This window comes from Osmerus mordax, chromosome 19, assembly GCF_038355195.1.
Source record: "Osmerus mordax isolate fOsmMor3 chromosome 19, fOsmMor3.pri, whole genome shotgun sequence".
Lineage (NCBI taxonomy): Eukaryota > Metazoa > Chordata > Actinopteri > Osmeriformes > Osmeridae > Osmerus > Osmerus mordax.
In genome coordinates, this window is record NC_090068.1 from 7,874,116 (window position 1) to 7,891,923 (window position 17,808).

General features: G+C 52.2%; 1 protein-coding gene across 3 annotated transcripts; it reads left to right on the forward strand.

The window, feature by feature from the left end:
* Window positions 1–4,933: 4,933 nt before the first annotated feature.
* LOC136963037 (autism susceptibility gene 2 protein-like) lies at window positions 4,934–16,624 on the forward strand. Of its 3 annotated transcripts, none has more exons than XM_067257020.1 (12): window positions 4,934–5,033; window positions 6,169–6,443; window positions 7,640–7,872; window positions 9,066–9,110; window positions 9,987–10,082; window positions 10,309–10,380; window positions 10,858–10,887; window positions 12,338–12,409; window positions 12,733–12,874; window positions 13,098–13,262; window positions 13,554–13,782; window positions 13,893–16,624. In XM_067257020.1, the coding sequence occupies exons 2-12, from the start codon at window positions 6,347–6,349 to the stop codon at window positions 15,145–15,147; spliced, it is 2,436 nt and encodes an 811-aa protein (XP_067113121.1). In that variant the 5' UTR covers window positions 4,934–5,033; window positions 6,169–6,346; the 3' UTR covers window positions 15,148–16,624. The 3 variants fall into 3 exon arrangements, with proteins under 3 accessions (XP_067113121.1, XP_067113123.1, XP_067113122.1); XM_067257022.1 differs by having other exon boundaries at window positions 12,736–12,874; XM_067257021.1 differs by having other exon boundaries at window positions 6,172–6,443.
* Window positions 16,625–17,808: the final 1,184 nt, after the last annotated feature.

Sequence of the window (17,808 nt, forward strand, 5' to 3'; positions counted from 1 at the left end):
ATTCTGTCGGAGGAGGGAAGTGAATTCGGCACCATGTATTCTTTAGTTAATTTGACTCGAGCAAACAGCCAGCCTTCCCCTCTTGTATTTGTCCGTTTTTTTTTCCGGAGGAGAAAAACAGCAGTAGGCAGGAGAGGAGGGGGAGGTGAGACAAGCGGCAGTCGCCGAACAACACCGCCATTGTTTAAGTGTGTAATTGTGAGTCCGGCTGGAAGACTTGGAGTGGAAAGGAGTGCGGGGGCAGGGGAGCGAGGAAAATGTCGCCCACGCTGTTCTGTCTAGACCAAATGAATCTGTTTCTCCTGATTGTTTTCATCCCTGGCTGCAGTGCGGCCTTCCGTTTCGCAGCCTTGCTTTGGCTGCAGAATGTCTGAAGAGTTCAGAAAGTGCAGAGAGTGATGTGTCTCCCCTGAAGCACGGTGGCCTGGGACAGATTTTGCTTACCGTGGCAAGAGAAGAGAGGAGAGAGAGAGAGAGAGAGAGAGAGAGAGAGAGAGACAGAGAGAGAGAGAGAGAGAGAGAGAGAGAGAGAGAGAGAGAGAGAGAGAGAGAGAGAGAGAGAGAGAGAGAGAGAGAGAGAGAGAGAGAGAGGAGATCTAAAGGCGTCTGTGACAGCTGTGACAGACAGCTGGGATTATGGCTGTCAGCGACCTGTCACAGGGTGGCCCGTTTTCCAACGGTCCCCCGCTAAAACTGCCTCGTCATGGACACAACCTCCCGCCCCACCCCCCTCTCCACCCACACACACACAACAGGGACTTGGTCAGTTACGACACCACCCAGCAACAATGCCCACAAGGCATGCCCACCTGCTCCAGTGTCTCCACCTACAGAGCAGTGCCAGGGCCTCCGGTGGCTGATCCTGGCTTGTTTCCTGGCATGGCCCGCCCTGGCAACACTTGTCTCCCTCGAAGCCCTCAACAGGTGCATAGTTGTCAGCTTGCCCAGTGTTGCCAGTAACCCTAACCTCCATGCGATGCTAAGTCTTTACGGGAGTCACTTAACTTTAAGAGGGCAACACGGACGAGGCTAAATGAAAATTAGCACCCTGTCTCACCGCGTATCTGACGGACACCTGAGAGGCTGTGAAAGAGGAGGGGAAAGCTAGCTGGTCGTGACGGAGGGAGACGTCTCCGGCGCTCTGGGCCCACGGGGCTGCGGAGCGGGGAAGCGTCCACAGGCGGGCCTCAGGTGGATGAGCAGTGCATGCTGGAGGTTGGGAATGTGACGCTGAGCTGCCCGGACAGCTCCGCGTCCTGGGAGGCAGGCGCACCACCAAGCCTGGGCCGGCCAGCCTGGGCCAGCCAGCCTGGGCCAGCAGCCTGGGGCCAGCCAGCCTGGGTCAGCCGCTAGCCTCTCTCTTGTCACTCCTGCTCAGGTCTGCTCCGCTCAGACAGACACCAGCCTATTAGGAAGAGCGAGAGAGAGATGGAGGGGGGGAGATCATTGAGACAGAGAGAGAGAGAGAGAGAGAGAGAGAGAGAGAGAGAGAGAGAGAGAGATGAAGGGTCAGACACTCACCCTATGAGTGTTAGCTTGTTGGTTTTGTGTGATTGAGCCTATGTGACCCCCTGACTTGATTGGATCCTGTAGGTGAGCGTGTGGGTATAGAATGTGAGAGGTGGCTATTTGTAGGAGGAATGGAGAGATGGGGGGGGGGTGGGGGGGGTGGGGGGGGGGGGGGCAGAGAAGGACAGAGTCCAGGCGTGTCCCAGAGGTCTCTTCCCCATAAATCTGTCAGGAGGTCTCCAAGACTGCAGGGAGACGCATTCTCTATATGTGTGTGTGTGTGTGTGTGTGTGTGTAGCAGAGGAAAGGGCCATAGGAAAGTGTTTTTTATTAGGACAGGTGTGGACTAGCTGTTTGGAGGATGGTGTAATGTAGACAGCTGTTGTGTAACCGTTTTATAGGCAGTGTCTATGACAAACATGATGGAATCTCTCACTCTTGTTGCCATGGCTGAAGCGTCCTTTTCGAGGTACCCCATGCTCTTCATCTCATGTTCTGAGCGGCCCTCATTTCTCCTCTTTCTTTGTCTCTCCCCCTGTCCCCCCCCTCCCACCCCTCAGCAGAGTGGTGGTGTGTGTTCCTGTTGTTCTGAGAGGGGTAAGAGGTGGCTCGCCCCCCCGGTTAATGACTTGCACTCTTAAGCCCCTCGGTGGGTCCCCCTGACACCAGGCTCTGCTACACACACAGACCCTGCTGACCCACACAAAGCCCCTCCACATCCCTTCACCCCCCTTCCCCCGCTCCCGTCTTAACCCCTCAAATCCAGCCCTGGCTCCCCACTAGGCCTTCATGTCTAATACCCCCCTCCCCTCCCTCCTATCCCCCCCCCCCCCCCCCCATGTCCACAGGACCCACCTACTACTTAAGGAGTCGAGAATAATGAAACGTAAGAGGCGCAAACAGCAAGGCTGGCTCTTCCTGGGGAGGGGAGGGTTGGTTGTATTTGTTTCCTGGGATTAAGGAGACTGACAAATGAAGCCTTGTGGGAGATCGGGGGGAGGGGGGGGGGGGGGGGGGGGGGGGGGGGGCAGCTCATCCTCCGAGCCGGGCCCTGGGGTCTTCATTACAAGCAGGACAGACCACCGTCACTTCAACACGTTCACACTTTCCTGAAAACAAGCCCCTGGATGCCCAGGGGGGGAGGAAGACTGGGGAGGGAGGGCAGAATTAGGGAGTTTTCCCTCCTTCTGCTGAGGTGTGTGTGTAGGGGGGAGGGGCGGGGAGCCCTCGCGGGGGTCTGGCATGGGAGGAGGCAGGCGAGCGGAGACTGATATGGATTTACTTGATGCACCGCGGCCCCAAGATGGCATCTTGTTTGGCGTGTGTGGGGGGAAAAGACAGAGATGTTTATCGGGACTTGGGAAGATTTCATGAAAAATCAGAGCTAGCCTGAGGGGTTGAATGTTGGCAGCAGTGAATTCCTCCTAACCCTCTTCTCTCCCAGCCAGTGTTTTTTTGGGGGGGTCTGCTCTGTGAAGCGCGGTGGTCATATGGGATCAGCAGATCTCTGGCAAGTGTGTCTTTGTCTCAGTCAGCCTGCCAGATGTCTGGCACAGTGAAATGCCTCCTGGGGACTTGTAGTCAATAGCAGTTATAGCCTGTATTGATCCTCATCTGGCAGCAGGCAGTAGCTTCGCTGACCCTAATGATGGTGTCACATGTGCGGGGCCCCTAACACCCTGCTTAACATGCTAATGCCAGTGGAAGGGGCCCACCATAGAGCATGCTAGCTGAGGCGTGTCGCGCTCAGTTCTGTGGTGTTAGCACTTGCTTGGTTGGGCCCAGGGGGACACTGGTACTCCGAGGATGGGGGGGGGGGAGGTCGTCCTCAGAGAGGCCTCAGCCTGCCAGTCGAGCACCACCCCCCCTCTCGCTCCGCACACACACCCCCCCTCGCTCTCTCTACCAGGCCTTCACCCGGGGGAATCGGGGCTCATCAACGCAGCTCTGCGCTGCCGGAGAAGGGATTTAGCCCCCCCCCCCCCCCGCCCCCCCCCATCCCTAGAGACCCCAGGCCAGGGAAGAGAGTTAATTACAGGAGATGTATGCACTGTCATCTCCCATGAGTCTCTCTGCCTAGCCCCAGAACACCAGAACTGCCTACAGGATGCAGTGTAATGAGTGGGTCTCTACTGAAGGCTGTGTTAAGGCTATGTTCCATATGCATAGGGCATATTGGAGCATCATAGCTTTTTAAATACCCAAAGATGAACTATGTTGTATATATTAAAGCACAGTTTTCTGACTTGTAAGGTCTTGGAACAGGAACCACAGAAGTACTCTGTAGTTAGGCCCTGGGGATGATATTAGATTGTGTGTGTGGAGAGTGTGTGTGTGTGAGGGATGGAACGTGGGGACTTGTATTACAAGTGAATAGGCCCAGATGCTGTCACAGTGGGGTGTGTGTGTGTGTGTGTGTGAGAGAGAGAGTTCATATTCTGAGGGGCCTTGTCTGTTAGCGCAGAACACCGCTGTGCCACACACACTCCCGCACACAAACGCGGGCTCACACACATCGCGTAGAACAATAACGCGGAGGCAATTACACAGACACGACACTGTCGAGGCTCCATCACTCACTCACCCCCGGTAGCAGCAGCCTCTCTTGGGCTGGTAATCATCATTTACACCGGGAATGAGCTCATTGCACACGCACGCACAGACACACATCTGCACCGTGACGTCTGAACCGTCGCCGTAGAGACACATGGTAACGTTTGTGAAAGGCTTGATCTGGTCCGATGTTTCCTGCAGCTCGATATGTTCTGGCGTGCTCTCTGGTAAGTCAGAGGAAATCAGTGTAGGAGTTCTCTTTGCGGTGTTTTCTCTACTTCCTGATTTTTTGATGTGGGACAGTTGTAGCTGCCTAATTAGTGGTGTGCTGAAATCTGACCAGTCTCTCTCTCTTTGTGCTCCCCCCCCCCCCCGTTCTCTCTCTCTCTCTCTCTCTCTCCATAGTTCCAGATTTCAGCGTTGATGCGCTCTCCTCCACCAATGGCAGCCAGGAGCCTTGCGGCCCGGCCCTCCCCAAGGTGTCAGGCCTAGAGCGGAGTCAGGAGAAGAGCCAGGAGAGCTGCCGGGACGTCCAGCCTCCTGCGCCCAGCGGCCCCAAGCAGCCTCCACCCCCCCAGGCCCGAGCGGCCGCCCGCTCCCTGCCTCTGGCCCCTACCCCCCGGCCCCCAGATCCAGCCCTCTCCCCCGCGGCTGGCCCAGAGCCAGGCCCAGGCCCACCTGCCCCCACGCTCCGAGGCTCTCCTCAGGCCTCAGACCCCCGCAGCCCTGCCTCTCGCCCAGGGCCACGAGCCCTCGCAGGCCCACCCTCCGCGGCCCCAGCACCAGCCTGAGAAAGCCCATCCACGGCCTCCACCCACACCCAACCTCCACCCCCACCACCCTCCATCTCCAGTTCTACAAACCCACCACAATCACCACCCCAGCCAGGCCGGTCCCCACCGGCCCCCCTCCCGCTGCCACCCTCGTCCGCTGTCTACCTACAATAGCAACCTCACCCTCAACGGGCACAGGTGAGCACTATCTTTACTACACTTGGACAAAAGTAGATTTTCTCGTTGAGCTTGTTTGAATGTTTTTGTGCACTTTGTTTTTTGAGTGGGCTACAATGTAATAGCATTGAACCTGGGCACACACACACACACACACACTCAAACACACTTCAAAATACCCAAGCCCCTCTTAAACTGAAAGCGCCGGAACTCTGATACCATATCAGTATGTAAATTATTGTCTGGAAAAGCTGAACTTCTCCCTGCCGCACAATAGCGCTGATTGTCAACAGGGTGGGTAAAACGGCACTCGTGCTGAGAGATAAGTGCCTTTGATTTATTACCCACCCACATTGTCATCCGAATTCTCCCTAGCCCTCCAGCACGGCTTGCCACGCACAAACACACAAACACACACACAGGCTCTCTTCTCGACGGATCTGCTCTGCTCCCCACATAGTGGAGAGCCCAGGCACCAGCCTGCTCGCTGGAACGCTCTCCATTAATTCAGAGCTCCAGGATAGCTTCCCCCCCTCCAGAGGCCCCTTTGTAGTCCCAGTGAAAGCTGCTCCAGCTCTCAGGCTCTGGGGAGCTGGCGCTCGTTTCCCCCGTCCCTCCCTCCCTCCCTCCCTCGTCGCCAGCCTTGCCAGTCTGCCAGCGGGCTCTGGCAGTCACTGTGCATAATCACGGGACCACAGTGGAGACGGGCAGACCGGCTTCCAGGGCTTTAGTGTTTAAGACACCGAGACACAGGCTCCCCCAGGGTCCTCAGGGGGAAAACATGCCCGCACGCTAGAAGTTGTGTCTCTCTCCGTCTGCGCCTCTCTCTATGTCTCTCTCCCTCTCTCTCTCTCTCTGTTCCATGCTACTGCATCTGGCTTAACTTGAAGACAGACGCCGCTTCGGTCGTGTTTGCTAGCGGCGCATGTACTTGAGTGGTTTGTGAAGGTGGTGTGGTTCCTTCATACCGCGATGCAGCCGTGGCCTTTTGACGGGGTGGAGCGTCCGTGTGCTTGTCTTCAGTCCCAGCAGATGGAGGACGGAGAACAAACAGATGGAGTGAAGGGTGTCAGATGAATTAACCCTTGTTTACTCCAACCCCCCCCCCCCCCCTTTCTCTCTCTCTCTCTCTTTCCTCTCTCTCTCTCCCCTGCAGTAGTAGGAGCAGTACACCTGGCAAGCCCCCCCACGGCCCCCAGGCTCCGCCCCCACACCTACACCACCTCCCGCCCTCCGCCGCCGCCGGCTTCCCCCTGCCCCTCCCGGCCAACCAGAACGCTCCCCACGGCTTCCCTCAGGCCCTGCAGTCTTCGCCACACCCACATCACCCCAATATGTTTGCGCCTCCAGCGGCCTTGCCCCCACCACCGCCACTGACGTCTAGTACCCTGCCGGTCCCTGGACACCCTGCCGCTGGGAGTGCCTACTCAGGTAAGCCAGCGCCCATGCAGCCACAACGCCCCCCTCTGGAGCGGCGAGGAAGCACACCCAACAGCTGCCTGAACATACGAAGAGTCGTGAATTATGCAGGGGCTGTTGTGGCAGATGCTAGCCCTGTCATGCTCTGGGAGAGGTGCGTGTGTGAGTGTTATAGCCATGGAAACACGGGGAAGACAGACAGACAGACGGATGGGCAGAATGTTACCTTGGTGATAATTTATGGAGGACAGCGACAGTCGTTTTGATATTCCGAGATTCCAGAGGGGCTCTGGGGGGCGGTGTGTGTTGGTGTGACGGTGTGGACAGGAGCGCACTCTCTCTCCCTCTGTCTCTCTCTCTCCCTCTGTCTTGCTCTCTCTCTCTCTCTCTCTCTCTCTCTCTCTCTCTCTCTCTCTCTGTCTCTCTTTCTCTCGCTGCCAGCTTTGATGGATGGGCCCCTGGCTTCACACACAAATGACAGACACCAGCCAATTATGCCTTGGTGTAAAAGTGATTACACGCTCTCAGTGTTTTGACAGGGCGTTATCAAGCTAAATGTCAGGGTCAGGGTGGACGAGGAGGAATGGAAGGCTTTAGTAACGCTCTCAGCCATTTCATTTTCACAGGGAAATGTGTTCATCTACGAGAAATCAATTTAGTCGATACACAATGAACCAGGCTGGATATTGTTCAAAGATTCTGATGAGATTTTTATGAAGAAAAAAATTCAATTTCCCCTCCCCATAACTCAATAAAAGATAGAAATACATGTATAAAACGGTGCATTGAATTACTGTGGAATACAAATTATACGGTTACTCTGGAGAAAATAACTTTTCTTGGGCAATTTGCTCAATTTGGACAGAGAGCAAAATATAAAATGCATTTCTGGGTTTGTGTTTGAGAGCTTGTGCCAATGGATAACTGGGTCTGTGCAAGGCTGGATTCAGTCGCCAATAAATATTTGTGCCTAAAGAGTTTAGCTCTACAGTAACTCTAAGCACTGATACATAGTTCAACATGATTAAGATTAAGATCCATCCTTTTATTTATTTGAGAAACGTTGCACAATTGTACATTTTTGATCAGTATGATGATTCTTTGTGTCATTATGACTTACTTTAAGATTGTAGCATTGTTTAAGGTTATAACAGTCACACCCCCACCACTCTGTCTCCCTCCCCTCTCTCTCTCCTCCACCAATCCAGAACAAGACCTGTTACGTCAGGAACTCAACACTCGCTTCCTGGCCTCCCAGAGTGCCGACCGCGGTGCCTCCCTGGGCCCGCCCCCATACCTGCGAACAGAGTTCCACCAGCACCAGCATCAGCACCAGCACCAACACACCCACCAGCACACCCACCAGCACACCTTTACCCCCTTCCCCCACGCCATCATGCCCACCCCTGCACCGCCCATGGTGCGTACCCCAGCCAGAAATGTGAGGATAAGTAGAGCACAACTCCAACAGGGGTACCTTGGGGAGGGAGGTCATTGGGGATGAAGTTTGGGTGTGTGTGTGGTTAGTTGGTGGATGGGTGGGTGGGTGGGGGGGGGTATTAAGTTTATACTATTTTTCATGTGCAGCAGTTAAGTGTTTTACATGTATAAGAGTGGGTTAGGGTGGGGTGGAAAGGAAAGTGTTTTTTGTGAGTTTTATGAATGTGAGTATTTTACACAGTATAGTATGCGTGTGTGTAAGACTGTCTGCAGGAAAACCGAGGTTTCTGTGGGCTGTGCTCAATGATGACCATGTGTTTCTCCCCAACCACAATGATGCCTTTCTTCTCCCCAAAACCCTTTCTAGTGTTTTCTCTGGCATATGTGCCCCCCTGCCCCCACCCCCCCCCACCCCCCACCCCAACAAAACTCAAATACAGTTATTTCTAAATTGGCAATAACTGGCCAGAACGAGTTGTTTAATTCCGAGCCAGCTTTGAGAACATAATACCGGTTTATTCATGCTAGCTTTAATGACATCATTTAGTTCTGTGGGGGTTTCATTATGGGAGAATGCTTTGGGTTCGAGCCATGCTGTTAGTCTGCGACTGTAGGCGATGGGGTGGCAGTCCCTGAGACTCGCACACACAGACCCACTGTAAATTGCTTAGACTACAGAGTTTTTCGGCAGCTCTGAAGATTCCTCCAAGGCGCTGTATGGCTAGCTGGGTGACAGCTAATGAGGGCCTAAAAGAGAAGCTTTTTTATGATGGCACCGTTTAGTCCTGACTTGGGGGAAGGAGAACGCTCTCCCCAGACCCACATTAAAGTCACCTAAAGCTGCCCTAAATGAGAGGCAGCTCTGCAAAGTTCACCAGGGCTCCAGTCACGCAGTGAATGAGGGACAGAACAGAGGGAGGGAGGAAGGGAGGGGGGTGGTCTCTCTGAGGCAGGGCAGCAGCGAGCGCTCAAATCGCTGCCTGTTTAGTGTCGACAAAACAAGCCTTCAAGTCTCAAACGTCGCCGCTAGCACGGAGATGACTCAGCGGCAAAAATACACGCCGCAGCGTCCACTCCCTGTCCCCTAAAAACGTCCTTTCGGAGGCATGTTCTAAGAGTCAGCTCTTTGTTCTGTTGCTTTGGTCTGAAGTGCGCTCCCATTCTCAATGGTGTTTATGTCATTCCTTCCAACAGTTTGAAAAATACCCGACAAAAGTCGACCCCTTCTACAGACACAGCGTGAGTTTCTGACGACTCCCCCCCCCCCCCCCCCCCCCCCCCCCCGTCATCTTGCTCTGTCATGTCACCTCATCATGCTAGTCGGTGTCCTAGTGTGTTTATGATCTCATGCCATCGCCCATCTGCTGCTGCTGGAGGAAACTCCAGCATCCTGTTCATCACTGACCGGCTGCTTGGCTCTTGCATTGTGTTTGTGAATGAGAGAGACTGAGAGAGAGATGGAGATGAAGGAAGATATGTTTGTGCCACTAATCCTATGTCTTGTCTGCTAACCATTTTTCACATGCTGCCATTTACTGAACAACCCACAGCTAATAGCTGAAACAGCTGCACTGTGTGTGTCTTTGTGTATGTGTCTTTGTGTGTTTGTGTGTGTGTCTTTGTGTGTACATGCTTTTGTATCTACCGCACTTGACCCCCTGGCTTTAATTAGCGATCTGCTATCCAGAGTGATTCAGCTGTTGTGCTCATTGTGACTGAGAGCAGCAATAACGCCCATCAGTTATGTTAATACCTCTTATTGCTGTTAGAATGGTTACCCAGGGCAGACCCTGCATGTCCTTCCTTTCTACATTAATATCTTTCTGTTTAGTTTCAACCAAAGCATTCCATCTCTTGTCAAGGGAGTTGGGGGAAACGCTCCAATTTCCTTTTTCTAGTAGCTGTGCTGAACATATAGAGACATTTAATGACTCCACACATACTCCCAGTAGAGATGAATGGGTGGAGGTTCTGGTGAGTAGCCTGGGGGCTCTAGGGGCGGTCATAGTAGGCTCTCCAAGGCAGGGGCCCTCTTGGGCCCTCGTAGTCCACACAGCTGCTGGCCTCAGTGAACCGCCACACCTGTCCTCACTCCTCTGCTCTCTCTTTTCTCAGCTGTTCCACTCCTACCCCCCTGCCGTGTCCGGCATTCCCCCGGTCATCCCGCCCACTGGACCCTTCGGCTCGCTGCAGGGGGCCTTTCAGCCTAAGGTACGGAGCACCACACACACACACACACACGCCTTACGCTTGTGTTTCAGCATAGGGAGTGGTCCATGAAAGCACACATGTGGAATACACGGTCGAGGCCTGCTGAAGAGCAACTCGCACTCTGCGGCCTCCAATGTGCCCTTCACTTACCATGTGACCGTCCGGGAAGCCGGGGCTGCTACTGGGGAGCTGCTGTCTGATAGCGTGTTCTGTGTGTGTTCCTCAGACCTCCAATCCTCTGGATGTAGCTTCCAGACCCGGCGCTGTCCCACACACACTCTTACAAAAGGACCCCAGGGTAAGTCTTAAACACAAACTCAAAAAAAACGCGCGCACACACAAAACCCTGTACCATGTTATTAAAATCCACCCCCAGACTATCAGAAGCAGTCAGCGTTTTGGAGCGATGCTTCCTGTTAAGCCTGTTTTCTAATCATCAACAAGCAGCTCATTATCAGTTGTGTGTTGATCAGCCAGCGCGCTGTGCTGCGTGGCCGCATATCTTTACGGCTGGTTAGGCCCAGTGCTGGCGTGGTACTACTACACCGCTGTCTGACAGCCTGTCTGTATTGATATGCAGGGGGTGTACTGAGGGCAGGCACATTCATAAAACACACTCCTAATTAGTCCCCCAATGCTTCATTTAAAAGGGAAATTCTAACATTTTAATTTGGCCAATAATGAAACGATGCTCCGTCGCTAATTAGAATGGCTTGATTGACAGCTAAATAACAGAGTCTTTTCTCTTCTCTCCCTCCCTTCTCTGTCTCTCTAGCTAACGGATCCGTTTCGGCCCATTCTCAGGGTAAGAGTGCTCTATCCGCGGTCATATCCCCTCCCCAGCATCTCCCCTCCCTCCCTCCCGCCCTCCCCACACACACAGACACACACTCTTACCAAGAAAAACTAATTAGAGTGTCAGCCTGCCTTATAAGTGTTGTCTGATTGAGTCGATAGAGTCTTTAATGATCTGAGCGCAGCACTCTGGGCTGGAGTGTTTTCAGCTTCACAACAACAGAGAGCAGGTAGCAGGATGATGTTGTCTCTGCTAGAGGATCACAGTGTGGAGAGGTTTAGTTAGGTCTAAAACCACTGCTTATCATGTTGGGCTTATTTCGAACGAAAAAGGCATGTGTGTGTTTGGGGGGAAATTACCAAAGGGGTTAGTATGGGTGTTTTTGAGGAAATTACCAAAGGGGTTAGTATGGGTGTTTTTGAGGAAATTACCAAAGGGGTTAGTATGGGTGTTTTTGAGGAAATTACCAAAGGGGTTAGTATGGGTGTTTTTGAGGAAATTACCAAAGGGGTTAGTATGGGTGTTTTTGAGGAAATTATCAAAGGGGTTAGTATGGGTGTTTGGGGGGAAATTATCAAAGGGGTTAGTATGGGTGTTTTTGAGGATATTACCAAAGGGGTTAGTATGTGTGTTTGGGGGGGAATTATCAAAGGGGTTAGTATGTGTGTTTTTGAGGATATTACCAAAGGGGTTAGTATGGGTGTTTGGGGGGGAATTATCAAAAAGGTTAGTATGGGTGTTTTTGAGGATATTACCAAAGGGGTTAGCATGTGTGTTTGGGGGGAAATTATCAAAGGGGTTAGTATGGGTGTTTGGGGGGAAATTATCAAAGGGGTTAGTATGGGTGTTTTTGAGGATATTACCAAAGGGGTTAGCATGTGTGTTTGGGAGGAAATTATCAAAGGGGTTAGTATGGGTGTTTGGGGGGAAATTATCAAAGGGGTTAGTATGGGTGTTTGGGGGGAAATTATCAAAGGGGATAGTATGGGTGATCATCCATGGCCATGGGTGATCATGAGGGAGATGTTCGAAATTGTCATCGTAAAAATTATTCCTGGCGAATGCATGTCTAATGTATATATGTATGAATGTATTAATATGATGTGAGGTCCAGTTACCAGTGACACTGTAGTAGTAATGGCTACTTTCAACTTACGTACATGTCAGAGCCCATACTTCTTTACTTTAATTTGAGTGAAAAAGTGTTCAGTAAGTCGTTTTAGACATGATCTGTACTGCTACTAGAGTGAATGATGTGTACTTTGCTATCTCTGTATAAATGTAACACAAGAGCAAACCCAGCCAAATGTAGGTTTGGTTCGTGGCATGGATTTCGACCCATTCATGCACTTGAACCATGTCACAGTCACGCCCTACAGTGAAAGCTAGCATGTGTGTGTTTTCTGACTGCTGAATGTTAGCTGTTGACGGTAAGCATGTCCTCTTGTTGTGTCTCCAGAAACCAGGGAAGTGGTGTGCCATGCATGTGCACATAGCCTGGCAGATCTACCACCACCAACAGAAAGTAAAGGTGAGACCTCCCCTAATGATGTGTGCTGTGAGACCACTGCCACCTGGTGGTTCATTACAGTAACAACAACGACAAGGGGACAGACATCCAAAAACTATCTTCTTGCCTTTCATCAAGATCGTATTTATTGAGGCAGCGTCTTACAACACTTAACATTGTTCCATTAACTTCCAGTCGATTGTTGCCCAACGTTTTTATTTTATAGTAGAATGCATAAGATGGTGTTTTGTACTGTATGCTGTGTACTAGTAGGTATTTTATATGTGAGGTTAAGTGTAGGGCTTGGTTTCTCATGTGCTGTTTCTCCGCCTGGCGTCTTCCAGCAGCAGATGCAGGTCGACCCTCATAAGCTGGACTTCGGCCTCAAGCCAGAGTTCTTCAGCCGGCCCCCGGGCCCCAGCCTCTTTGGTGCGATCCACCACCCCCACGATTTGGCACGCCCCGCCACGCTCTTCTCAGCTGGAGGTAAGAGTGTTTAACTTGGAGCCGGGGACACTTGCACCCTTCAACACAGAGCAGATACATCAGATAACGTCTGAGTTCAAGTTTGATGAGATCAATGAATGCTTACATTAAAAATAAAATGTGTGAATCGACGTGAATCGCTAGAAGGCTGAACGTGAATCGCTGTTTTCCCCCCCACCCCTAATGCATGGTATTTACTCATCTCCCTCCCTCCCTCCCTCAGGACCGACACACCCTTCGGCAGGACCCTTCGGTCACCCCTCCCACCACCCCGGAAACTTCCTCACCCCCGCCCCTCACCTGGAGCCGTTCAGCAGGCCTCCCTCCTTCGGCGGCCTGGCGGCGCTCGGCTCGGCCGCGTTCGGGGGGCTGGGGAACCCGGCACTAAGTGAGTTCCAGCTCCCTGGACGCACCTTACAGTTGACACGTTGCATATTTGTATCACTGAGCAGACGGCCAAAAATCGACATACACGTGGTAGATAATCAAAGACCAGAAGTTCTAACAATTTATACTTTAACCAAGATACAGTTTAACAGGAACATCATCTCAGCTATAGTATCACATCATGTTGATGATGGGAACCCATGTAGTTTGAACCTCGATGGACGCTGTAGTCCCATGTCGATATGCCTTTTAACTTGCGTCGTGTGTTTTCCGTGTGTTGAATCCCTAACAGCGCCCAACTCCATGTTCGGCCATAAAGACAACCCCAACGCACAGCAGCACTTCGGCAACAACCACGAGCCGTGGAACCGGCTGCATCGCACGCCGCCCTCCTTCCCCACGCCGCCGCCCTGGCTCAAGCCCGGGGACTCGGAGAGGAGCGCCTCGGTCAGCTCCCACGAGAGAGACCGCGACTCGGACAAGAGAGACTCCTCCTCCGTCACCAAGGACGACAAGGACAGGTGGGTGGGAGGGGCTTACCTGACGTAACACGTCGCTGCGGACTTCGCCATGAAAGTGGGGGGTGAAATTTGCGGTTGGAGTAACCTCGCTTGTTTGTGCTTGTTTCCAGGGACATGGAGAAGCGCCACTCCAGCCACCCGTCCCCAGTGCCCATCAATCCCCTCACCTTGCTGGGCCACGGACGGCCCCAGGAGCCCCCCCGGAACCACCTGCCCCCCGGTGACAACCCCAGGGACAAGGAAGGCAAGGCCAAAGACAGGGAGCGCGAGCACTCGGAGTCCTGGAAGGAGGGCCGCAGCCCGTCGGACGAGCAGAAGCTCAAGGAGAACCACCACGGCGACAAGGACACGCCCGTCATCCTGGACGGGCGAGTGTCCGAGAACAAGACCCCCAACCGGGGGGGGACGTCCCCCTACATCCGTCAGACCAGTCTGGAGCGTCCCAACGGGGGCCTGGGCGTCTCGGAGAAGAAGGGGGAGCCGACCTACGAGCACCACAAGAAGAACAACGGCAACGAGGTGAAGGTGAAGGAGGAGAGAAAGGAGGAGCAGGACAGCCCCCCGGACAGACCCTCCGAGCACCCACCCCAGGTGCCCCCCACACCCACCCTCCACCCGCCCTCTTCCATGCCTATGCCCATGGGCATGGCTGGCGTCCACCCCATGAACGCCATCAGTGGCTTGGAGAGGACTCGAATGGTGGCGCCCTTCATGGGCATCAGCCCCATCCCGGGGGCCGAGAGGTTCCCCTACCCGGCCTTCCACTGGGACCCCATGAGGGACCCCTACAGGGGCCTGGACATCCACAGAAGGGACCCTCTGGGCCGCGACCTGCTGCTGAGGAACGACCCCCTGCACAGGCTGGCGGGGCCCCGGCTGTACGAGGCCGAGCGGTCCTACCGGGACCGGGAGCCCCATGACTTTAACCGCGACCACCCGCACCCCCTGGTGCTGGAGCAGAGGAGGGAGCACGAGCGCGCCCACCTGGAGGAGAGGGAGCGGCTGCAGATGCTCCGGGAGGACTACGAGCACGGCCGCCTCCACCCCATGCACCACCACGCCCTGGACGGCCACCTGCCTCACCCCCACCATGCCCTCATGGCCCCCGGACTTCCCAGCATGCACTACCCCCGGGTCAGCCCCTCGGCTGCCGCCGGTATGGCAGCTGCCGCCGCTGCCGCCGCCGCCGCCCACCAGAACGGCATCCTCAACAAGACCCCGCCCACGGCCTCCCTGAGCGCCCCGCCCCCTCTGATACCCACTCACGGCGCCAGACCGGGCTCGCCCAGACGGACTACGCCCCTGGGCACAGACATCAGGGACAGGCCCAACTCACACACCCACAAGGACATTGAGGCACGGTGAGGAGAGCTTGGGCTGTCACTCCGGACTAGACTGCCCGTGCCCCCCCACCCCCCCCCCCACCCAGCAGCCCTGTGCCTCAACTCATAGTGAACTCACACCAAGCACTTACCCTTGGGCGAACCAGACTCCAACATAGCTGTGAATAACAGATATGGGCGCACACACACACACACACACACACCATGAGTTGTTTTTTTTTGTACAAAAAGGGACAAAAGGATGGGGACAAAAAAATGAGATTTTACACACCTTTTTCCAGTTGGCTCCTGCTTTTGTGTGTATTCTTTCTCTTGTTCGGTGAAGTGGTCTGGAGTAAGCTGAAGGTCTGTAGAAAAGTAGAAATGAGATGAAAGCCCCCACAGAGACAATATTGGAATGTACAGGTACTTCAATGAGAGAGGGGAAGCATGTAGATATGTGTACAGTCGAATTGCTCACTCCTTACGGGGGAAAAAGAAAAAAAAATCATGGTACAAATATGCAAAAGGGTGTTTTTGAAAGCTTTACTTTGAACAAATGTAAATAGAGGACTGTTGAGGAACAGGTGCAGAATGTGCTTCTGGCAGATCAGTTTTCGCTTGCTGCAGCAGAACAAGATGAACGTTGTACCAGAGAGACCACCTCCCCCATTCAACTATGCAACAACAGTCTGGGCCTGTCTCGGAGGCTGTCTCGGAGGCTGCCTCGGAGGCTGCCTCCCCGCCTGACAACGCTGTGTTCTCTCCACAACCCCCTCAGCTTTCAGTTCACATCCCTGCACTCCATGACAACGAGTCTGGGAGAGCCAGCTACAATCTGTGGTAATGTAAGTCTTACATATGAGATTTTCGTGGTGACAATCCTTGAAGAGGTATTATCTATTTTTGGGGGGGGTCGGGAACTGCAGAGTCACCGCTGCAAATTGAGTTTGAAGGGAGAGAGAACTGTGGGTCCGCCCCCCCTCCTGTCTACTTCCTGGTTATGGAGAGAACACACCACAGCACACCAACAACAGGACATCACGATTCCCCCTCTGAAGGAGTGTAAAGTACGTGTTTGGATAAAAAGTTCTGTTGGTCAAACAGTGTATTAAAAGTGCTATCCTAAGTTGTTGTATCTACAAAACAAAAAGACAAAAAAGCAAGTCTGAACTATGGACGGTTTGTTTCTAACGAGCAGAGATCTATTTTAGTAGTCCACTGAAGGGTTAGTTGTGCGCTTCAAACTCTGTGAGATCATGTTGTGCAGTGTTTTGTTTTTTTAAATCCAACATTAAAAATGTCCACTGGAGCCGTAGTGGTTAGTCAATGCGTATTGCAAAGAGATTGTTAACAAGAACTTTTTTGCTGTTTATCATGTACGTAAAAAAATGAAGTCTTTCTAGATCATGTACAAAAATAAGAAGAAAAAAAACAAAAGCGACTGAATCTTCAGCATGATCCTCATTTAAACTTGTGTTATGTAAATTGTGCCATGTTATTAAAAAATGTGAACTAACATCGTCCATGTGCTGTCTATGATTCTCACTGACACTGTGCTACACTCTATAGGTAGAGATATAGAACAGATATATATATATATATATATATATACAGTCTGAGGATTTAGTAACAGACACATACCAGGTAGATGTGTCTGGGTCAGAGGAACATCAGTCGGGGTTGTACACACAGTACAACATGTCAGTAGGATGGTCTTGCATTTGGAATCCATGATAGCACCTGGGTGCAGAACCACAACATGATCAGGTTATACAAAGCGTGAACTATCAGATGTGTAGCATACTAGCTCTATGCATCGAGTGGAGGATGGGAGTGAAACTGAAATTCATCGAGAGTTTCTGTTAAGTCTTGCACACTTATTCTGAAAGAGACCGATGTCCATCTGATAACAGATACAGCCGGGACATGAGTCACTAATGAGATATTGTCATACAAGGGCACAGTCCATCACTCTGGTAATATGAGCTGCTGGACTCTACTGTGCACTCCTGAAAGGGACTATCCCTGTCCTCCTGATTCATCTCCTTGTCGCCAAAAATGTTAAAATATGAAGGAAATATTCTTTCATTTTATACCTTTTCAGGAAATGTATTCTCACCTCTAGGCTTCTCAACCGTTTATCTTTTTCATTATTCTTATTTTCTTTCAAACCACAAGGGAAACACAAGAGGTTTTGTAAAAGCTTTACATTCGCAAGGCCACACCATTGTACAACTACAAAAGGATTAATATTTTAACAGACTTACCTATGACTGTACCGCCGGTAGGTATGGTTTGGTCGGCACTGCGCCATTCGAAATCACCCCTGAAGAAGATCCCGACAGTTGTTACATTTCAAACCGCCAGCATAACCCTCACTCTTACTATGCTTGTCTTATTCCAGCACATACTGGTTACAGCACTGTAGCTATATTGGTCTACTGTACTTAAACATAGTTTGTTTTTAAGTAGTGTGCTTGGTCTTACCTTATCCTTATCCCTCTTCATTCAGAATCAAAAATCTGGAATCTTAAATTTATAAAAAATAAGGCCACTTTAAATATATGTTTTCAACATATTCACGTTGTATCAGTGGCAAAAGCTCTAGGGACCAACATCCTCGTGTCTTCTTGGGAGACATTGTAGAGGGAGACTCCTGAAAGTCATCATATTGGGGCCCTCGTGGCTCTATGTGAGCTGA